General features: G+C 41.3%; 1 protein-coding gene across 1 annotated transcript in view; it reads right to left on the bottom strand.

Moving 5' to 3' along the window:
* The window catches only part of slit3 (slit homolog 3 (Drosophila)), a 236,512-nt gene that overhangs the window by 198,729 nt on the left and 12,943 nt on the right, over positions 1–24,840 (bottom strand). The window contains exons 2-4 of the mRNA XM_053878275.1: positions 20,732–20,803; positions 12,955–13,026; positions 7,734–7,805 (exon numbers count right to left, since the gene is read on the bottom strand). Of these exons, the coding sequence (XP_053734250.1) occupies positions 7,734–7,805; positions 12,955–13,026; positions 20,732–20,803 (216 nt within the window). The remainder of the gene's footprint in view (positions 1–7,733; positions 7,806–12,954; positions 13,027–20,731; positions 20,804–24,840) is intronic.

The raw sequence follows: 24,840 nt of genomic DNA, 5'->3' as shown, positions 1-24,840 counted from the left end.
AGCAGGCAGAAACAGAAGTCAAAATCTCCTTCCTCACAATAGGCCATGGTTCTTCCGTCTCAACATGGCTGCAGCATGTGTTTATCTCAACACATCTTGGCTCTAAACAAAACCGACTGTGGGATTCAAACCACAGACGGAAGCAGTAATTCAAAGGCCCTCTCTTCTAGAAAACATGACCCATTTTGGAAATTCCTCTGATTATCAGTGATGTTTTAGTGGTGCAAGACCTCCTGGGGCAGTTTAATGCTGCAACACCCATTAGGCTTTGAACCAACTGGCATGTTTATTACCCCAGTTTGAGGAAGGGATTATGCCAAAAACATTAAGACTCAATGTGAGAAAGATTGATTAACCTGTGGGACAAGCATAAATAGTCTACCGCTGCGTATGGTCTGTCTGGTGCAGCTGCATGTCAGGCTCTACCAGCCATGTGCTTCAGCTGCAGAATAAGGTTTGTATTTCACGGTCGTTCATATTTATTTGGAAGTTTTCGAGCGTTTCAGTGGTGAATAAAGAGCCATTATGAATCTGTGTTTTGGCAGGTTGCAAAGCGCTAACTGACTGAAGGCTCGCATTAGGACACGCTGGGTGTTCTACGGGCGCCATGGCAACGACAAAAGGACTTTTTCGCAAAGTTAAAAATTTACATTGTTCCCCGCCGAGTTAGTGGTAAAAACAAATTCCGGAATGGAGGTTATCAGTGTGCGTATTTGTGTGACTGGGAATAATCTGTTTCTCGCCAGTCTCAGAGTGCCGTGAAAAACAAACGAATTCCTGCAGCCTAGTGACAAGAAAACAATCTTCCGATTCCTGACAGCAACACAAACATTTCGGCTGTTTGTTCTGCTGGTGTGGAATTGGGGGTATCCAAGAGAGCCGATGTGAAAAAAGAAGCAGGATTAAGAGTGAAAACTGGTCAAAGCCGCTCGGTGTAAATCTTCCCCGACGTTCCCACCAATGGCAAAAGAGACCTCGACAGCCTCGGCCAATCCCCGTTCATAAATAGAACACCCACTTCCTGTAACACAAGCCGAAACATTCCAGCAGGTAAACTATGGCGCTCCACTCTAAATGGACAATTAGCAAAGATTAAAGGCAAACTCCTCGTCTTTCTCCATTAAGTTAATTGGGAGGAAAAGACATCTCAAATGACCCTTCATCCTTCCCGCCCACTCTCATTCATCCAGCGCCGACGGAGGTGTATTTACAGTATCAGCCGAGGAGCGTTACGCTCCCATCTGGAAGCCCCAGCGAAGTATTTGAAGGTTAAGTGCCTTGCTCAAGGGTAACCTAATAGTTCAAGCAGGTCTCATTAACAGCGAGTCATCAGCAGAGGAATTTTCGCTGGCAAGCGTCCAGGTCAAAATTCAGTGACCACTACCTTCTCCATTGTTTCATCTGGGTTAACTTCCATTATCCTCCGCGCCCTCACCCCAGCTTCCTGCTCCGCTTTTCCTTTTAGGTGTTGATCTAATGTGGTTATCCCTGTTGGCCTGCCGAGAGAGGCCACGTGGAGATTAAACATCATTTTCAAGGACACTTTGATGGTATGAAATTCTTCACAGCATCCCTCTGGACAGACACTCAATTTTTCCATTAGGCCGCCAACAGAATCCTTTCAGGCTGGATGTTTTGCCGGTATTCCTGCTGCGATGCATTTTATTGGGGCGCCGCGAGAGCATCATCAGCACGGCAGCATTGTTAAAGATGGAGCTGAAGGCCACAAACTGAAAAAGACACTCTGGAGTCTTCCCCACATTAGGGCCGTCATCAAAGCAAATATGGTGGCCAGATCCTGTAGTTATATTTTATTAGCTTACCCTGCTCTTTTGGAAAGACGTACTTTGTTCTGGAGTTATATTTCCAATCATTGTGGGACGGCACAGGTGGGAATTGAGGAAGGATGCGGTGGCATGCGTGCGCATAGTGAAAGAAGCCTGGAAGAAAGCGAAGTCGGAGCATGGAAACAGGAGCGAAGCCAAAGAAAAGGTCTGTCGAGTCGGTGAGTGAGGCCATGCAGACGTGGAGATATGCACGGATCCAGCACTCACCTCAACCCACTGTCCATTTGTCAGCACCCTCGTACCCACAACGCAGTGCCTATCTAATTCGCTCTTGCGTAACAATCCACATCCCGCCGACCGCTCCTCAACAGCCACTCAAAGCTGTCGTTACTCTTTTCTTCAGTTCCGTATCAAAACATTTACTGCTTGATTAAATGTTACTGTACTTCTAGTATTGGTTCAACTTGCCACATAAGAAACAGCATTTATCCCAAAATATGTTTAGTCTTTTGGCAAGCAGGACAACTCGGGGGAGTTAGCCACTTCCAACTCCTGGCGCACCAGTCCTCCTTCATTCACCTCTCTGATTGTCTTCCTGTCCTTCATCAACATCCAACATTCTTGGTCCAACTCTGTCTCTCCTCTCCACGTGTCCAAACCATCTCCTCAGCTTTGTCTCCAAACTTCTCCACATCTCTGACTCCTGTCTTTGTCTCAAAGTGACTGTCTCTACAACACACTTTTCTGATATTTCGTGGGTCTCCTTTCAGCCATCTTGTTACAGATAAAGCCAGGGTTCTGGCATCAGACAGTCCCCATCCAAATCTCAGAGTCAAGAAAAGCTTAAAGTGCTACACCAAAGACAGACCAACCTTTCTTTATTCTATTGTCTGATTGCAGAGTACAGCCATAAACTCCAAGGTCTATGAAAGGTAAATGAAGTGGAAACTTCAAAACAACCAGATCACACATATCGCATCGTGTTATGACCATGGTGGTTTCCGGCGTACGATAAACAGAAAAATCCCAAAAGAAGCATCGCTGAAGTCAAGTCTTATGTTTTTAATGTAAATTTACGTTTTTTTTTTAACTGTAGGAAACACTGTCGCCATGGACAACATTTAACACGTACGTTGCAGATTTCTGAAACAGATTATCGCAATTACGGTGTTAACCAAAAAAACTTTCACACCTTCATTACGGTAGCCTCGGGTACATCTGTAGTCGGACCAACCACACACAGACTCAACAAGAGTTACCCAGTTCTTCAGAAAGGTTGGTGCGAGAAAGCATGAGTCGTTCATTGAGTAGGAAAGTGAGACGGATGGTGATTTTACTTAAGTTAAAGGCATAAAACAACAGGTTTAAGATTTGTTTCAGTTGTATAGCATATATCTACTGTAGCTATATTGTTATAAAGTTGAAAAACTAGTCAATTTATGCCTTTTTTTCATTTAAATCCTCTTTGCAAGCAGTTAAAAAATAAATGCAATGTATAACGGTGGACCAACAGGGGTGAAAACGTCCGTCCCTGCAGTCTACAAGAAAGAGTTCTGCCTCTAATCCAGTACCTTTTTATATGATATTGCAGAACATCTGAGGTCCCTCTGGATGTGCAGAAAAAAGAGGAAAGGAAAAAGTATCTGTCTGTTCTAATGATGCTCTCATTTTTCATCTTCCACGTGCCGTTCTCCTCTCATGGAAACTAATCAAGCGAAACCTGAGCTGCTGTAATGGAGGAGAATAATGATGCTTCATGAGCATCGCTGGCAGTAAACCAACGCAGCTTCATATACACAGACTGGACACTTGGGAGTTCTGCACGCAAATATACACTCTCTCAATCTCAGCGGAAGGATCATAACCATAAAATATACACAGGGAACCGGATGAAACTGCGTTTCACTGTGCATACTTAGCGATATAAATCTTTCAGATGTGTTTCCGGCTTGTAAACAACAGCCAGCTAAACAATGCATTTTTATCCACAGTCAAAGGAGAAACGTATATTCTCCCAAACAGATGGTGTCGACTCCAAACTGGAGCTCCACGGGCATCAATCCTGAACCGGTGTGGCGACCACAGACTGCACATGCAGAAAGCCACAGAGTCCGATCGAATATCCATCTATATGGCCATCCAGACCACACTCATTCCCGAGCTGCGTACCTACTGGGGCCACTCACTCCAGCCACTCCATCCATCTACCAACTCCCTCCATCCGGCTCCGGCCCCCTTTGATCCGTCTGACCTCCGCCTCACCTATCGTTCATAAGTCATCGTCTCAAGTGTCTGCTCGATCGATCACAACTCTTACTTGAAACAAGTGAAACAATCTGCTTTCGTGCCATCAAAGCAGGATGCCGTTTTGTGAAAGCCATTATCCAGTTTGATACCTCTTGGCCTTCCCTCCCGCCCTGCTCAAGAGCTAAGGCCCACATCCCTATTTTCCCTTAATGCTAGTCCAGCTCCTTCCCTCCCCTGCTGTCTCCAAACCTCAGACCACAGAGCTTTAATAGGAGGGGTTAAGAGGTAATTCCTATCACACTGCCATCATTTAATATCTAACCGAGGCTGACAGTGAGGAAGGTTATGAACCCCAACCAGAAAGCCGCTAGCAAAACTGCTCGTCCCCTCCTTCCTACCCTCCTGCTGTTATTATCACTCCAGTCTTATCTTCCCTCCGCCCAGGCTCTCTGACTTCATTGTCTGACTTTATATCGACAAGATTTTCTGCCACAGCTAACTACAAACGCCAGTGTCAACAAGACAATATTGTTTTTTTGGTTTATCACCAGCTGTTCAGGCGCTCTGTCTGGGTTTACAACAGGTGGTGGAGATGAAAATGAACCACAGCAGCTCGACACAATGAATTCAAGAGCACAGAGGTGACGCTGATGTTGACTCGCGTGTGTTTGGAACTTCAACAAAATGGCTTTCGTGTCAACATCACCCTTGTTATTGTTTGTAAGAAGCTACCAGGCCACTGTTTCACGGGTGTCATTTGACGCTGTCAAAGAAGATCACAATCTTACAACACATGCAAAAGAAATATTGATCCAATACTATAACCAAAAGGAATTATAAACAACGTTATTGTGAGACTACTAGTCATTCTTTCTGTGGGATTTGTTGAAATATCCTCTTCAAACTTTGGAAATTATAATTGGAGGTTCGGAGAAAAATAAGGGAAAGTCATAATTTAAGGGAAATAATAAATATGTTTCAGCTTTTGGAGTTACATCATGAAATAAGGTCAGTGATCATTTCAGAGATATATATATATATATATATATATATATATATATATATATATATATATATATATATATATATATATATATAATATATATATATATATATATATATATATATATATATATATATATATATATATATATATATATATATATATATATATATACATATATATATATATATATAATTAGAATATGTGTCAAACTCAAGGTTTGAAGGCCAAATCTGGCCGGCTAAATCACTTCACGTGGTCTGCAAGAGCTTTGAATTCATCCTGCCTGCTCAAAATGAAATGAGTATCCTCACCCTATAACAGACAATTCAGCTGGAGACAGCCCAAAAATGATGCAGATTGAAGGGCATTCAATGGCAGATAGGTATGTTTAAGGTGGTCTTGGTGTTGAAGGAGAAATGTGTTGTGAAAGTAAGCACAGAGATGAGAGTTAGTCACATTGTTCAGCCCACGTCTTGGACTCTTTTTAAAGTATGTATACCACACCTTTTTTTACAGTTTTCCAAAGCTACCAAGTCTCTTAAATGGAACCCAGTTATTCCCTACGAAGCGTATTTCACAGTAATTTCTTCTTTGTCTTTCAAGTTAAATCTGAGCTACATTCACATTTGGAAAATCAAAACATACAGTATTATTTTTATATTATGATTATGATTATTATATATTATTCCTTATGATTTTTCGGACAAATGTTAAAACCTCCACAAGAGATCCTCGTGGGATGGTGCCACTGCACTTGCTTCTCAGAGAAGGGCGTCACCAGGAAAATAGCAGAACTTACACACACACCGATGGTAACTGTCAATAACCGGTATATAAAGCGTGCTGATGGAAAGTAGGTGTAATTTATAGTGTTAGGTTTGGAGCACACTTTTTATTTCCACTGTTATTACCCAGATTCTATGGGGATCCATATTCAACCAGCGACAAGCTTTCGAGAACAATCGGGGTTTTTCATGGAAAACAGCGCCAGTCAAAGGAGGAAATACTCAAAGAGAAAGAGAAACATTGCTGTGTTTGTCACTTTGTATCCCAGAGAGTTTGGAGTGCGATCTGGAAGCCGCAGCTGACGTAGATGACAATTTCCATCCAGCCAAAAGAGTCGCCTCAACTGTCCTGAGCAATACATCAGCCATTACCACAAATATAAACACAGTATCAGTATGTACAGACATTTGAATAGAGGTTTCTCTAAGTGCACCCTGTTGTGAAGATTTCATTTTCGTTGGTGCTCCTGCCAAAAAGAGAAATAGCTGAGAGGAAACAGCGAAGAAAATCCTCAGGAACCGTATTCCTTGTGAAATTGCATGATTGTATCGATATGAAAATGATTGAAAGCTGAAAGAAAGTTGGAAACCAGAATAGTTGGATTGTACAGCGCACTTGTGACGCCAGTTTTTTTTTCATATTCCAAAAGAGCCAAATGATATATTTAATAAATTGAGAAACGTCTGGGGAACTGGAACATTTAATATGATAGAAAAATGGAGAATTTAAAAGACGGATGGAAGCAAAAGAGACTGCGTGACACAAAGAAGAATTGCTAACTGAAGATAAACAACATCTGGGTTTCCTGCAAAAACTGCAGCTTCAGACAAACACAACCAGAATTTACTTAAATAATGTGTCTGAAAAAAGTTACTAACACATATAAACAGGGGGCTATATTCTCATGCTCATGAGCAATTCTCACGCCACAGATCCAGATCCAGAAGGGGGTGGAGCTACATATTTTTATCTGGGGATAAATCAGAATCAAAAACCTGGCTTCTTTATCAGTTCAAACAGTGCAACATACACCAAACCAAAAACTGGAATCACTGTTTCATAGCTTTATCCTGAGTAAATAACGCAGAACTCCAGCATATGGCTACTTTTAAGCTCATACAGCATAACTTTATTCATCAAAAACAAAGGTCAGAGTTCAAGCAGCTGGGTTATTGTCCAGCTCGCCACGTGTTGCTTCTCCACCAAGTCCACCCCATAGCTCCGCCCACCCTCTGCCCTGTAACCACTGCGACGCTGCAGCCACAGCTGAGCGCCTCTCATTGAAACACTGCATTATATCTCATGATGTACATGTGCAGTTGGACGCATTGAGTCTCTGAGCAAGTCCAAATAAACCATTTCAGCAGAAGATGACAAAGTCTGAAGACCACTATTTGCACTTTACTGAGGCTAAAAAAAAAGACAACACAAGTTCAGAAAGCTCACAACGTGTCAGTGATTCCCACCAGATACTGGTGCACATGACTGACTGCTGCCACTTCTAATAAAAGAAGCTTTAGATTTTTGGAGGTGGTACAATCCTCAACCTGCAGGAGACGAAACTTGAGAATCCAGAGAAAAATAATAGAGAAATGCAGGGCCCCAGTTAGGGTCATACATCAGGACCCAAAGTGAGAATGCTTAGGAACAAATGCAAATCAACTCAAACTGTTTGACTGCCGTACGGTCCAATGGCCACACGTCAGAATAGTCTTCACTTTCTCCAAGGTAAAACGTCGCACGGCACAGTATCACACACACACACAACTGTTTCCACCACTCACAGTACGCATCCCTTAAACTCTTAAGTTCACAGCTTTCAGCTCATCACCAAGGCATATATGGTGAGTCAGCCAAAACACAGAGCGAGAGTCACGAAACATGGAGGATAGAAAAGATGTACTTACAGTCGGACGAGCTTGGGGTTGGACTGGAAGAGGAGCTCTGGAAGGAACTGGAGTTTGTTTCGGTTCAGGCGACTGTTTTGACAGAAAGAAATGAGGTTAGTCCTGGCGCCTAAGTCCAGCTTTGTTGGTTGGCCAGAATTGAGCCAGGTGTTTTATTACTACTCAGTTACCGATGCTTTCAGCTTGGACCTTTCGGGAGGTGAGCAGAGTACATTCCAAATGAAAGTGTGACTCTGATTTCAGCTTGAGTTGTGAGCTAGCTGTGTCTTTGGTTTCTCTGAGAAGTTTTTTGGCACCACATACAGTAGTTCCAGACACGACGATGGGACGTCCTGACAATTTTATGTGTCCAAAGAACTTTAAATCCGGTATAAAGTGAGTGTAGTCAACCAGTAAAAGACACAGTTGGTTCACAGGTCAAATGTCGGACTCTTGGGAGTCTGCCTGGTTTCCTGTGATCATGACCTCAAGGTTATCATTCGACGTGTGTGCGTGTGTGTTTGTGTGCGTGTGAGAGGGTGCGAGTCCCTATCAGACCGTGCACCCCCACACGCCAGCTATCACTCTGAACGCCGAAGATCTCAGTGCTTCAAGTCGCCAGTGACCTTCAGGGTGATTCCAGCCGCTGCTGTAGCTCCACTGAGAAGCCAGCAGTGCTGTATTTGAGTGGCATAATGTGGGAAGAGTCTTGAAGAAGAGGGGGCCAGAGGAATGTCTCGGACGGCTTGTTTTGTCTAAGAGTCCGACCGACAACATTTTTTGAATTTGCAGAAATAAAACGGATTGAGAAACACCTGATGGAATCAAAACCTCAAATGGCTTTTTGTTATAATCCTCAACAGAGCCATTCATTTTGCTAAGAAACCAATCTTTTGTTTTTCTGTGCTACATTAAATAATGATAATAATATTTAATAAATAATAATAAAAAGTCGCATGAGCCAATTTAATGAACAGTCATGAAGAGCTATGGACCAAAAAAGCTCTTTAAATAATTATACATATTTTAATTTAGTTTTAACTCCAGTTATATATTACTTGTTCTGTCGACTTTAAGTGATACATATTGCCAACTTCAGTTTAACTGCAAAAACAAACCTAAATGAAATTAAATTATTTTTCAAAAGTTTCTCAGCAATTTTTCAGTTGAAAATAAATGTATATAATCGATGTATAACATCCAAAAAGACTAAAATATGACTTGAATATCAAGGATTCGATTCAATTTTGACTTGGTGTCTGAAATTTCAGTCAGAATGCAAATTTTTTTCCTTGAATATAGAAGAGATTCTTAGAATCAAGGCTGTAAATAGTATAAGAGGCATCTAACTAATTATTAAAAATATCAATATTTAACTTCTGGTTCAAACTACAGACCAGACTGCAAGCTGTAGGAAAGACATATTAAATAATAATAATAATAATAATAATAATAATAATAATAATAATAATAATAATAATAGGAGTTGATATTGGGCCCAACAGAGAAGAATTCAAGTGTCTGGAACTGTCTGACATTCATTTAGTCTGTTGACATTGGTCTGCTGTAATTACTTATTTATTTATTTTTATTTTCACAATTATTTTCCACTTTAAACATAAAAATGCATAAAAAAATATTTTGAGTCAGGCAAAATTTTTTGACCCCAATTTATTACCTGTAGCTGGAGTTTAAAAAGTTTAAAAGTATAGAATAATTTTCTTAAAAATTCAGATCAATGGTGATGGTGAGCGTTCACGTACGCAATGAATCAAACTAACTGAAAATAGTTAAACATATTTGGTGTGAATAAAAAATGTTATGCTTGTTATATTTCAATGCAAATAGCCAAACCTGAAATGTGAAGATTTCCTGGACATAAATGTGTGTGTATGTGTGAGAGAGAGAGGAGGAACCATGGTGAGGAGGACAGTCCCAGAGTTATCAAGCTACCAAAACATTTGTTTGAGGAACGAGGCATGGAAGGGAAAGAAGAAAGAGGGTGGGGGTCTGAGGGTCACCGCGTCAGACCCGCGCTGGAGAAGACGCAGGCGCTGACCTTTCAACTCCAGTGATAATGATAATGGGACCCTGACTTTCACTCCTGTGGGCGCTGGTGGAAAGAGAACCAGCGAGAAGACACCCACCATTTGAAATAATTGACCCCTGCTCACCGAAAATAGCTGCTGGTATGTCGGCGAAAACATACCATCAGCTCCTATTAAAGTTATGAATCATCATGAGACACTTTGTCACAAAGCAGTCCATGAAGAAGAAACCCTTTGTGCTTCCCCAAATAATGACAGCACTGACCATGCAGACCACACGGCCCGGGGCACAGCATTTTCAAAATTTGGAAAATAACCCCTCTTAGTCATACGCATAATAAAGGCCAGCGAAAGTGACTTGGAAACAAACCGCTGCTCCCAGTGGGCTTCAGCCTCCAAATGTAAATGTCCTGGTTTGGCAGGGAGGTGTTTTTAGAATAATGTTTTATAAATATCGGAGCTAACAGGAAAATGTATGGTTATAAACCTGACTTTACTTAAAGTGAAGTTGTTGATAAATACTAAAGGCTAGTCTTCTTGACACGAGTGTGTGTCAGCGGCCTTATCTTTGTTTTCCTATCTGTCTGCTGCGTCAGCGTCTTTTTCCGTTCGTCTGTGTCGGAATCCATCTGTATGTCTGTCGTGTCTAAATGTGAGGATGTTCGTGAGCCAAGGTTTCAGTGTATGTGTGTATTTCAGTGTCATCAGTGCGTCTCACCAGAACCATTTCAGAGCGACTCTGTCGCGGCTAAATTCTCCAGTTTGCTGGATTGTAACATCACGCCATAGACTCAGCAACTGTGGTCCATAGTGTTCAACATAGAGTGACATAATGTTTCAGACTGGAATGCAACTTTGTATGCTGTTTACAATAAATTTACCAGATCAACTTCACTTTTCTTTGACTGACTGTGTGTCTCAACAATCCTCTTCACTCGAGATAAGTTTGCAAGCGTCAAAAATAAAATGGCCTCCTCGGCCGAGGAGCAACAGCAGGGTTTTAGCTAGGCTTTTTCAGAACGCGTACCCCGCTACCTGAAGCACATTGAGTGAGTGAACTACATTGCGTCACAAAATTTAAACCTATGAAATTTGACTCAGCAAAAGAACAGTGCTGAAGAGAGCGCTAGGGCAGCTTGACTGGACCCGATTCCATTTTTATTTTTCAGTCACAGTCAACGAAAACAGTGGAGGGAAACTTTGAGAGTACAAATGCTCCCGTAGCACACCATGCTAGCTAGTTAAGAGTCAGTCTGTTGGGAGCACTCTCTCAGACTAGAGTTGAGTCGCTCCTGTAACATGGCACAGATGCTTCCAGCAGAATGTCAGTCTGCTGTGCGCGTGTGTGTGTGTTACCTTGTGATGCTCATCTGGATTTCACAGTCTGTCAGTCATCAGAGTTTCTCTGGATCTGTCATCTCATCTCAAGTCAGTTATCAGACTGTCCATCTCCATTTCCATTTTCCTTTCAAGTTTGTCAGTCCTTCTGGGTCAAACCCATCTTATTCCTGTCAATCTTCCCAAGCTTGCTACCCAGCCTTGTTTCTGGAGGTCTGTGATGTGTGTTCTTCTTTTGTAAATTCGTTCTGATGCTTCAAAATGTCCTAAAAATTCCAATGAAGTTGACGGATGGATTGGTGGGGCAATGCAGGTGTTGACACAAATGAAAATCCTCCCTCGCAACGCAACTGCTTCATCGCCAACATTTTCACATTGCACCTCCATAAATCACACGGACTCAACGCTAGGAGCCTCCGACCTTTGACCTCTCACCCCGACCGTCATTTCAATAACCATTTCAGTGACGTAAAATTTATTTATTGTTCTCAGCTGATGCAGAACACATGGAGGGATGCTCGCACCATTCTGTCGCTGACAAACGGCGCAACGCTTCCTGCACTTGCATTCTATGATTCATTAAAACCATGCCGTGTGTGGGTTTTTTAGCGGACAACTGTTTTGACTCCTGACCCCACCACCTCTGACCCCTCTTGACACACCACATTTCAGAGCCTTTTAACGCGAGCGCGGTCCATCGGCGCTCACTCACCACTATCAGAGGTGTCATCTCCATTTAGAGGCAGCGAACACATGTTTCTGTCACTCACCGCTTTTCAGTTCCGCAGCAGGAATCTTCCGCCACATGACTTGAATTTACCCCCCCACACCTCACCCCCACCCCGAGTTACGACTTCACATCTGCACTTTTGAAGCATGTAAATAGAATATTGCTTTTCAAAAACGATTTTATTAAACTTGAAGCCTGGTCTGTGACTTATCAATGGGAACATTTGGGTTTAACACGGAAGTCAACAGATTTAAACCTTGACTGTGTTATTCAATGTGTCTTTCATCGCATGGAAAATGTACATATTCATTTATTCATTCTTGTATTTGTAATCTGTAGCTGTTTATGTTATGTATTTGTCATTATATATATATATATATATATATATATATATATATATATATATATATATATACACACATATATAACCAGTATTGTCCGTCGTTGAGCTTGAAGTTGAGAACTACTGTCTTAATAATAAATATTCAGTTTGTGATCCCTGACCCCTAACTTTGACTTTTATTTGTGCAGGTTTGCTTCATGTTTGGGTTCCGATGATCAATGTGTTGCTAGTTTGTCGTACAGTGTCACGATAAGTCATGAAAGTACAAAAACAAGTTCATCTTTTTATTCATAACCATTTTTTTTCTGATTTAATGAAACATTTATTGTATCAGACACTGGCTGAATTGCTGAGGATCCAGTTACCACTGACCAAAGGCAGGATCCTGCTCCTCCACTTCAAAGCCAGGTTGCCTCAAAACTGTCAAGAACTATTATTTATATATATATATATATATATTGCATAATTTTTCTATTCCATTTGACGACGGTGTTTAGAACAAAGCAAAAGAAAGAAAAAAAAGAGATCTGTTTTTCTCAATATATTTCTGGGGATTTCAACTGGTTATGTTGGTTGGATGACTTGTTTTGTTTGGAATTGAAGCAAGCATTTTAAAGGCTTTAAATTCAGCAAGTTAATCAATAATACAACAGGAACTTGACCAACCAAAACAAGAATCTCAGTATGGAACGCTCTGAATATTGAAAGATGTTTGACTGCGATGTATTAATTTCTCAGTTTGTTTCCCATCTTTAACACTGGAGGTGAAATGGCTGCACTCACACTCTCTCCAGCAGTCGGAGGTCTTGGAAGGCTCCTCTCTCGATGACGCTGATCTGGTTTTCCTCCAGATGTCTGCGGTGAGAAAGAGAAAGTGGCACGATGACATTAGTGGCACTTCATGTCATTATTTCACAAGTCCAGCATCCAAAAACAACGGCAGCGGGAGAAAGAAAATCAGAGTGTGGGTGGCCCGCTGGTCAGAGAAACAACAGCGAGAGCATTTGCATTTTTTAAAGACTCGGTTCTTAAAATATCAAAGTGGAGAACAACCAATTATTTAGGAGCCTGCTGCCAGCTGTCGGAGCCGACCTGCGAGTCCAAGCTGAAGACAAAAACACAACAAATTGAATTTCCTGTAAAGGAATAACAAAGAGATGTGAGGAGGATCAGGAGAGACACTTGCACCTTGAGAAAAAAAAAAAACAGTTGTATAAACAAGCAATCAGCACAAGGAATCTATCACCGAGCGAAAGTTTTTCACCAATGTCACGATCCAGCCAGCCAACAGAAACAGCCCATCCCTCTCCCTATCCTCAGTGGATCTCTTTGTCTTTCCAGTGGCACTCCCAGAGTAATTCATATTCCCCTTTCCTTCTCAGGATGGTGTTGTCATGTTTGTGAAAATGATCTAAGGTTTTCCAGATGGGACAGAAGAAACAGGAGGGACAATCTCTCTATTTATATACTGTGTGAGTCTCTCCGGGAAGGTTGGATTTTTCTTTGAGAGAAGGAAGGAAACGGTTTGCTTAAATGAAAGTCAGACGAAAAGATGTGAAAAAGGACGAGGCAAGAAGAACCAGATGCAACAGTGGAGTACGTGAGAGCTTTAATATTAGACATTGTCTGGCCCGACATGTGGGGACTCTTCTGGCAAGACCAGACAAACATTTGGTCGGTGCCATATTTAACAGGCCGTGATGTGAAACCACTCTGTTTACTTGGGAGCTTAGGACAACCAGAGTGGTTGACGCAGAATAATCCAAATAATGGTCGCAGTAATAACCAGGATTGTCCGTTGTTGAGCTTGAAGTTGAGAAGAAAACTGTCCTGTATTCATAATAAATATTCAGTTTGTGACTCCTTATGGTTGTTCATTTTGACTTTTATTCGTGCAGGTTTGCATCACATTTGGGTTCTGATGGTCAATGTGTTGCTAGTTTGTTGCTACTTCAAGTAGCAAACACGTTTGTGAAGTCATGAAAGTACAAAAACAAGTTCATTTTTTTTCTTATTTAATGAAACATTTATTGTATCAGACACTGGCTGAATTGCTGAGGATCCAGTTACCACTGACCAAAGGAAGGATCCTGCTCCTCCACTTCAAAGCCAGGTTGCCTCAAATAATAAAATAAAACTGTCAAGAACTATTATTTTTTCGGGTTAGCTTCATTCAGTATTCCTGCTCAACAGACTTCCAGTCCTTGTCTTGGGGGGCTGTAGCCTGTACCAACAGAGGTGGGAAGCTGGGGACACACTGGACTGAAGACTCTTACAGACTAACAATGAGCAACACTTAGAGCAATAGTTCCTAAGGTAAGGAGTAAACAATGAAGTCCATTTTTTTCTAGAGTATAATAAAATAAACGGTGAGTGCAAGCAGAGAGAGGTGAAACCACAAAACAAGGGAGTGAAAAAAAGACGGGAGAGTAGAAGGCTGTATGTACCATAGGCACGAAGCATAATGATCTGGCGCACACTGCTGAGGTGGAAGAGTGAACTAAGTGACAAATTCAAATACAAAGGGAGCAGATCATGACCCAAACATGAGGAAATATGGAACCAGAGTTCAACACAAGCCAGAGTTTGTCATGCTTGCTGCCCTTTTGGTAGCTTTACTGCACCGACAAGGGCTGGTTCATGAGTTGACCAGTCATGACATTAGCGCTGTCTCCGCAGTGACCTGGCCCACTGGACCATCACAACCCGAAACTTCGAAAATGTGGGTCCATTTCAGGTGTTTACAACAATTTACATACATTTTATTTCTATTTGAATTAGTATTTACAGTACAGTCAGACATGTTGGAATGTTTTGTCAAGCCATAGATTGTCATATGCCGACTAGTCGAGGAATCTTGAAGGTGTTCAATGACAAGTCAACTGTCCCTAACATCGTGCCACACACTTCAGTGTCACGTTGTTCCACCTCATCTGACGAAACACAACCGTTACTCTTGGTTCATCACTAGTCTACTGCTCATAGTCCTGCAGTCGCTGCCAGAAGATCAAGTCTTATCAATGCTGTACTGAATTGTTCAGCTTATTGAGTCACTCTTGCGTTTTCTTTCTTTCGTTGGTTTGTTTGTTTTAACCTCTACGTTTTCTTTGTCTTTTCAGAAGAGGCCGTGTGACTTCCTGAACCAACCCAGCCTCTCAATGCTTTCTCATTCAATCCCTTCACTTGTTTCTTTCTCAGATTAAAAAAACAGGCATGAAAATGAATGACTCATTTAGTCTGCCTCAGCCACACTTTCGCGACTGGGTTGGAGTTCCTGATGTCACATGAACTACCAAACAAAATTATGAAGAGCCTTTCAACTCAATGAGTGAATGTCCAGCTCACACAGTTCAAGAATAAACTCTCGCTCAAAGCACCTTCAACTGTTTGTGTTGGGGCCTCCAACAGAAGCTCACCTTGGCCAGCGGAAGCAAAACAACATTAGCCTAATAGATGTATAAATTTCAAACATTATTCCTTCTGATATTTGTTTGTATAATGTTTATTGGATTTCAGGTTCCACTGAGCTTTGGCCTGCTGCAGTTTAACCTTGGTTTAAATTACAAAACCTTCCCAAAATCATAACAAATTAAGTGCAATTTGCGCATGCTGATTCAAGCACACATGTCCAAAAACAGCATGACAGGCCTAAATACACACGGGGAATACACAGCAGGACAAATTTACACGATGTCTGATTTGTCTGTAAACATGCCCCGGGTAAAAATAGATGGAACTTTATCCTTTAGAAGGCTAAACATGCGCAGTCTCACCGGCAGCAGTCCTGGCAGAATCACCGTGTTTACGTAAGAGACTCAGACAATCGCGATAAGAGCAACAGACGAGACATTATAGAGCAGTGATGAGGATTTATTCGTCCAAATGAGCGATCATTGCTCGCTGATTTTATTAGATAAAGTTGAGAAACACATGGCGCAGAGTCTGAGGTATTGTTTTATATATCGGCCTGTGTCCGGCATTAGTCATAATCACAAAGAAAAAGATGGAGAAAGCAGAGAGATTTGTATTGATTTCATGTGCGTGTGCGTCTAATAACTGTCTTTCAAAGCCTTTCCCAGCCACTATAAAAGAAGTCATGATGTCACTCTTACCTTGTGGCAAACTGACTTGGCACCGCGAGGAAATACTTCAGGGAATGTTAACTTTACTTGAGTCTCAACGCACAATGAGTGAAACCACGTTTCGCTTCGCCCCGCCAGTTCAAAGTAAAATGTTTTCACCTGCATTTAAATTTGTTTGAGGTGACATAATTCATACGGGGATCTGGAAGGGATTTCGTGAAACAACACAGCCAGAATTATTCTTACTGACGGTGAGGGCGCTTGATGGAAAAGATCTGTGAGAGTCATGAGCAATATTCACCCAACGGTTTGATCCATAGCACCGTGGATCATCTTTTTACGAAGTCAAATATGATGGACGCAATTGACCATACAGCTTGGAGCTATTTAACATCCATAATAGTAACCGGTTGCTTACTTTTAGAATGGAAAGGAGGGATGGAGAGGGAAGGAGTGGCCGGGAGAAGGAGGGTGATGGAATGCAAAGGGAGAGAAAACCAGGATGGTGACAGCAGACAGGAAGGACTGACAGACAATAATAATCTTTAGCCTTATATATTCATGGATCTCTTCAGTGCAGTGATACTGCAACAGGCAACTATTCTTCAGGTTCAGGTTCTCTTCTACTGCTTTGACTGGTTTTATTTGCATTGACATTGCTACAGGCTCGAGAATCTGGTGAAAAACTGACTACTCTACCACTTATTTCCTTATGGGGAAAAGACAAATTGAGCACTCAATGACATTCTGCATGATTTTGGGAGGAAACCAGAGTGCCCAGAGTTACCCAATGCAAGCACTGGGAAAACATAGACGCTCCACACCGAATGGACTGAGGATGCCTCTAGCAGGAAGTGAACCAGCAACCCGCTTGTGGTGAGGCTGTAGCTCATGCAGTAACAACTGGCTCCTCAGGGGAAATATTGCAAAACCAAAAGCAGATCTACCGCAGACACAGAAGGTGATTCTGTGAGGGCAGGTGCACCTTGAGTTGGGTGGCCCTCTGTGTCAGGGGTGTGGCCTCCGGTCCTTAGCCACCAGTGATCCCCATTTGATGTCATCTTATCTGTCTCATTTTCACCAGCCTTCAAAGGAGTTATTTGCCTTTCACCATGAAGGGCACATGAGGACTATTATTCATTGATTCATTCAATGCAAAAAATAACTTCCAACTGTGTCCTAATGCATTGTAAAACTGACATGATAGTTTAAGGTGCAGTGGCAGTGTCACGAGTGTCCGCAAAATATCAGTCGAAGCAGCTTGGACAACTGGAACATGCGTAAGCAAATAAAACAGAAAAGCTCTTTGAGTGTACAGACCTCCGAAAAACAGCTCATTTTCACCCATTTTCATATTTTTTCATCTATAATGTTACATACTTACATTTATTTTACCAATATAATCACCGTAATTTCCAGATTATAATAATATATATATATACTTTTTTCTCACGGTCAGAACCCGGTGACTTATACAACAATGGGGCAAATATATAGATTTTTACAGGAAAACTGAGGGTCATTCTGCCAAAGTATTGAACCTTGAAATCTCTGGCTCAAGATGTGCTGCAACACCGCGGTGGACCTTCACACACTGTGTGCTTAAAAACAAGATGTGACTGCCGGACACCAATTTACACGTCAAAAACAGGACGACTCGATTTTTCGGGGGGCGAGGTATTGGTTTGCTTTATGAACCAGTCTCAATGCTGGACCCATTTCAAAAGTAGTTTCGAAGTGACCCTGATGCATGTTTAAAAGTAGAATTAAAATTAGAATTCAGACATCTTAACTAGAATTTAAATGTAGAATTTACAGTAGACACCCTTTAGAAATGTAGCTGATATCACATCCTCGCTATGACAGCAGGGAGCAGCAGTGTTGCTTTGACAACAAACACAAATGTTGGATTGAGAGTGAATCCTTCAAAAAGTGTGTGGATCCAGACGGTAATCCAGACCACCACCAGAATGGAACCTCTTCTGTCTACAATCCTCAACATTTCCTGCAGATGTCATTCAATCCCTGTCCCAGCAACAACATTTTAAGATGGTTCATTGAGAGTAACATCAGACACATGTCCACTACGGCGTGTCTCTGGGGAGACGCTGAAATCCAAGAAACTTTTCTCACGCATTACTCGAATAGCTAAATAATCAGTGACATTTTTGTGATGCAGATAAGAAAATAGGCCACGGGTGTCTTTGTTCATCCTTAATAAGACACATCAACGCCAGCGTGTGTTTTCTCAGGCTATCGCCACTTTCCCAAGCCATCCCCTACCCTTTTTTTACAAGATTTAGCGCAGGCAAATGTCACAGCAGTTTATCACTAGCCACATGAAAGAAGCTGCCGGCCCACCACATGCAAATTCACACACAAAAACACAGACGATCCTTGACTTTCCTTCCCTACTTATACCAGATATCTCTCCAAAAAACACACACTCGCGACCAGAATCATTAACTGGCACGGGTTTCAGAGCCACTATGGTTAAGTAAATGTGCTTACAAATGAAAACACACAGATGCATAAAGTTAATTCCACTTCTCAGCATAGTTTGTGCGACGGGTGTATTTTTATCTACCGGTCTGGTTAAAACAGAGAGAGGAGGGAAGCAGCCAAACAGTGATTATAGTTATTACAGCCCTTATACATACACACACTCGCGGGCACACACACACACACACAGTCATGTTTCCACCGCATCAGTGGACCTTACAATGACTCTTATTGAGTTCTTGAAGAGCAGCAGGAACCCTGTTGTAACCTTGAACAGCGTCATATTAACACAGCGTTATACAGTCAGAGAAACATCTGATAAACATATGGTCCCATTGTGTTTGTCAGACGCCAGGTCAAGAGCTCAACCGGGGAACTTGAGAAGTGGGACTCCATCGATTTTGCCTGGTTAAGATGTCTAAGCTACAGTGATTTTTTTTTTTTGAAACACTGTGTGAAAATAATAGAATTAAAATGTATTTATTTATTTATTTTAAGGTGTAAAAAATTGCAATTCAATTTTTTGAAAAAAATTAAACAACAAAAAAGTAATATTCAACTAATATCAAAAATTCAACATAAAAATTTGTGAATTATAAAATATAAGGAAATTGAATGAAAATAATACATTTAAAAACATGTATTTCTTTATTGTAACGTTTAAAGAAATTGTAATTAAATTGTTTAAAAAAAATAAAAGAACAAAAAACTAATAATGAACTAATATCAAAAATCAAAAATCACAATCAAAAATTGTGGCTTAGAAAATATATGGAAATTTAATGAAATGAAAAAAATGAGAAACTCAAGTAAAAAATTAAATTGTAAAACTGAAATTGGAAAATAAAACAATATATATATTCTTTTTTTTTTCCATTGGTACACTTTTACAGTGGTTATTGAAAGTCATTGATGGAAGTTAAAAAATCTGAGTTGAGTTTCTCAAATGACTTGATGAATGGATTTAGATGTCAACACATGCCGCAATGAACCTTGCGATTAAAAAATTGATTTATACATATATTTATATGCAAATATGAGTATTAAAATGTGGAGAAATGAATAATAATTCCCAAGAAAACATGGGTTTAATTGCCGTTTTGTCCGAGTCAAGCTTTGATCGCTGACTTCACGTCTGGAGTCTCTTTGCCTGAACTATTCTGGGTGACGTTTCACTGGCTGGATAATCCACTGGCATTCTCTGCTGCCCTGAAAATCCCTCATTAGGTTGGGAAACTACTTTATAGAGTCGTGCTTCCCCTATAGCCATACGCACGTCGACAGTATTGGGTAAATATAGCATTTCCCTAATTGCTCCCGCATGCTACTTTTAATGGCATTCCTTGTACAGAAACAAACACAAGTCCCCAGAAGAAATAAAAGAGAAAGGTAGAGCAGTAAAAAAATGGCCGACTAGGACCCACTTTCGATGCTCAATCTGTTGTTCTTGAATATGGCCACAGATTCAACGTCTACTGTAGCGCATGGTAGTGAACCAGCTTACAATTGCATCACACTCTTAGCACAGTAGATCCTCTCTGTGTCAATTGGCAAACTAATTCTTATTATATAAACGTTATGAGTGGATGTCAAGGAATTGCTGGTGTTGTTCAGTCGTTCAATCTGTTTCCCGGAATCTAGTGAAAGACTCGTCCCTGTTGAGAGATTGCTGCTTTGCGCCAGAGGCAAAGCCGACTCAGGGCTCGGATTTTCCGACACCACTCGGCCCAGCAGTGTTTGTCTCTTTGGACACCAACATCTCCAGAATGGGCCTTGAATGAAGGACAATAGCATGGGCAGAAAACCCGAAGAGTGGAAACGTGCTGCTTGGGGGAGGTCTTCACTCTCAGAGTGCTTTTCTAGACCAGACAAGGAATGTTCCCTTGCAAGTGTAACAGAGGTTTCCCTTCCCTTTGGGGACTCAAACTTTCATATATACCAGTAGTCGTACTCAGAAAGAACGCAAACATACTCACAGAATTCTGAGGTTCTTGAGGGCAGAGAAGTCCACTTTGGTGATTCTGGTGATGTTGTTTCGGTTCAAATCCCTGCGGAGAGAAGCAATCTGGTCACAAATCCGACTTCAAGTTGACCAAAGACTTACAGAATGTGTCTAAAGAACAAGTGGTATTATCTGGCTCGAGCGTGAGAATGCTCTGACCACGACGTACAAACACAAACACAAGTCCAAACACACAAACAACCCCTCCGTCAGGCACCACGAGAATTACACACAACGGTTCCCAACCAAAAAAAAAAAGAGAATAACTTTCCTTTCCATCATCAGAGTTTAAAAGCTTATCGTGTTTCCTGGCAGCCATTCAATCTGTTTTCCCAGTGAGGGCACAATGTATACACACCCCGATATGAACCGGCGGCCTGAGTGTGTGTATCGACTGCTTCTCTTTATACGATGTTTATTGAAACGCTGTCGCACTGGAGGAATTAGGCCAAGAAAAAACACAGACAAGACATCGCGGTCCAGCAGCACACACACTTTCATCACGTAACTCACACACTTCCACGCTGTGGAAAGTGGAGCGCACACACATGCTAATACAGTATAAACAGAGTCAGCTCCAGCCAGGACAGTCTGTCTGTGTGTTTTTCATAATACACCTAAACATTTATAAATCTGATTTAAGACCATATTAGGTTTCAAAAGATTTCCCCAAGCTGCCATGGCAAGGAGCCCTAATAAGAGCCATACTCCGGCCTCTGTGGGAGGAGGAGGGGGGCTAACAGTGGGTGAGGGCCAGTGGCCTCCAGAGAAGAGAGGGGTGAGAGCCCGGGGTTCTAGCAATGGCTCCGGAGTTATCAATTGTTCTATGTTATTTGAACAGATACAGTGGGGGGTCTCTTGAAATGAGGGGAGAAAACAGGGTCAAAGTTATGAGAAGCTTTACACGATTAGAGAGAACTTGCTACGTGCCTCTTTACACGACTGACAGATGTGTTCTGCAAGTGTGTTTGTAAGAGAAACTGCTGTGTATGACTCACATTTTGATCTGTAATATATTCCATGATAGACGCCTTCTTCTGGTGCCACTCATGGTGCTAAACTAAAACAAGCAAGGGCACCCAAATACAGTCAATTCCTATTATTCAAATGCAAAATTAGTTTATTTGTTGGGGGCTACATTACTCAAAATGAACTTTCTATTCGCCACCTCCCTTATGCACATATTATGAGAAAGTTTTTTTAAGCACAAACATATACCCACTTTTGTGTCAGATTTATAATTTTCGTCTAATTTAATCTGTCTTAAAGCAACAGATTTCAACAACCTTTTTCAGGACTATAATAACAGAACTAGGAATATGCGATTCAATATGCGGATCCAGAAGTTTCCATGGCGAATTGACTGGGGAAAGTGCATTCATGGTTATGTACAGTGGTCCCAAAAGTCCTCCTTATGAGGGGGTGCACCACTGAAAAACAGAGTGGTCCAGTTTTTGACAGTCAAATGAGGTGTCCACAAGTCTCCATAGGACATCATTTATTCTCTCTCTGTGTCAGCTTTGTCTATATTTTGTAGAGAAATACTCATCATCTGATGTCTCTACACAAGTGGCCTTAGAACCAGATGTCTCCTCTCAAGACACCAGTCGATGGTCTGCTGCAAACATTAGGTCAAAAGAATAGACAGATAATTTCTCAGATTTACGTTTTGAAAAGGGTGTTCTGACTCAGGGAGTCAATGCAAAAACACTGTGAGGCCAGCCGCCCGGTTCATTACGATTCAGACATGAACAAATCTGAAACCATTTATCAATGTCCAAGTTTTTTACAAGATAGTTTGCAAAGGTCCCTATTTCCTCTCATGCAGTTCTAGAACCACGACTGACTATCACTTTCACTTTGGCAATAAAAATGACATTAGTATGCATTGAAGGTCATCTCCTTATCGCCACCCTTTTCATATGCATTCCCTCTACAGGCCACATGAAATGATTGAGCGGCCGTGTTACGACCCCGGGCTTCAGGTTTGACAGATTTATTTTTGAAATTGAATTGAAATAAACCGACAGTATGCATATGCTAGTTCATCGTTTGGTAAGTACTTCAGTAATACAGCAGCGTAGTGTAGGAGACAATTATGGCTTCATAAATATTGAACCAGACTTCGTCTGTGATTCGCTCTTAAAATGGATCCATCTGGTTGCTCAGCAGCAAATCAGCCAGTTAAGAGTCGACTTATGGAACTATTTCAGATGGACACAGTTTTAAAAGCCACAGTTATCAAAGGGTTCCACCGATACAAAACCAAGTGATCGTTCTACTTCCATCAAAAGCACGAACATGGGATTAAACACACGCTTTGAAATGCACTCATCCACATGAAGAAATATTCAACATTAGATAAAAGCTTCTGACTTGAATCACATTCTTGGTTTAATTTTAATCTCCAACATGCAGGGACCACCAGCAAGGCACATGTGTATGAGGCACAAATAATTCATCACTATTTTATTTGCATTAAAACGTCAAAATCAATCATTTCCTACTGTTTTTGACGGAAATATACCTTTTTTTTTACATTCAAATCAAAGCCACTTTCAGCTTCTGGTGACGTCGTGTCCATAAAGGCATTAAAGACAAAAGAATTAATGCATCATGTGGTTTAATCTCAACTTCATATGCAGATGTTTGATCGTGACCAGATGTGTTTCGCCACCCGACATCAAAGATTGGATATTGAATTCTCCAAAGCTCGTTCAGAAGACCAGATATGTTTTTGACAAGCCATCCTGTTGCCGTCATCCAGACAAGATGCTCCTGGTTACTGTCACAGCCTCTTTGTTTTCGGAAAGCTATGAGATTTTCAGAAACATATTCATCATTTTCCGGTTAAGGAGGAGGCGCGTGCACTGATTTGAAATTTTCAGGGTGAGTTTGCTTTTGCAAAATCCCATCACTCCTTATAATCTGTGTTTGCACAGTTTTTCAGATCCTTTTTTTAAACCAGCTCCACCTTACATTCCCATCTTTCCTCTCCCCTTTTTCATCCTTCCCTTTAATGGCGTATCGCCCTTCTCTCCGTCGCTGATGTCTAATCTTTTACTGTTTCACAGTTGACTGAACACCTTTTCTTTGCTTTCCTTTCTCTCTAATCTCAGAGCTTTAATCTCAATCTTAAACTCTTTTACAGTTGGCTACACCTCCCCTCCTTACGTTTCTTTCCCTTCTCTCTATCCTTATCTCCATCTTCCTCTTGTGCGCAGTGGAAACTTGTGCGCTCACCAGGGAAACTGCAGTGGAGTCAAACAAACACTGAGGTGCCAGGTGGAAAATGATGGCATCGCTCTCGCCAGTCTCGAGAGAGCCGCAAATCTTAGCTAATAAAATATGTGAGAGAAGATAATAGATGGCCGTAATATCTGGTTTACGGTCAAGTTTTTGGCATAGCGGACGTCCAGGCGAGCCAAAAGGAGACTCTGCCTTTGAGCTCTTTGTTGAAACATCAGCAGAAGGTTCACATTCAAATAGTGCTTTCATGAAAAGAGACTGTGAAATACTACTGTGGCCACCGTGACTTAGCTTAGCATAGCTGTCATGCTACTTTACCGATTTCTATCATCACTTTACAACTATTGAAAGGAAAGAGTGATCAGTCGAGTGGTATGTGTTGTAATGCAATGACTGTGTGAGTCATGTGTCATGTTATTTCTTTTTTTTGTTGCATAAATGTTTCATTAGCTTCATGCTTGCAGCGCCAAGTGGTGAGTGTGTGCACCTGTTATTTGTTTTCACAAGTCTTCTCTCCGCAGAAGAGAGCAGAGAACATCCTGCAGTTTATACTACACACAAAACATTTCTATCAACATAAGTTGCTGCAGTTCCAGTCGAAAACCCAGAATAGACTTCTTAAAAAAAGACGTCTGTGTACCTCACAATGTATTTTTCTCAACAACCAAACAATAAAAGTAGTAAGATAGTATAGTAAAAGTGTAAAATAGTCAAATAAATAAGTGAATGTGAGTTTCTCTGGATGCAGCCTGCTCAATATACAGCTAGCTGCATGTGAGACTCAGCTACTTCCTGTTTAGTGACACTCCACTTCCTGTTTGGGTGATTCAGCTA

This window comes from Synchiropus splendidus, chromosome 11 (genome assembly GCF_027744825.2).
Source record: "Synchiropus splendidus isolate RoL2022-P1 chromosome 11, RoL_Sspl_1.0, whole genome shotgun sequence".
NCBI lineage: Eukaryota > Metazoa > Chordata > Actinopteri > Syngnathiformes > Callionymidae > Synchiropus > Synchiropus splendidus.
The sequence above is the reverse complement of the archived record's forward strand: the minus strand, read 5'-3'. Positions and strand labels throughout refer to the sequence as shown.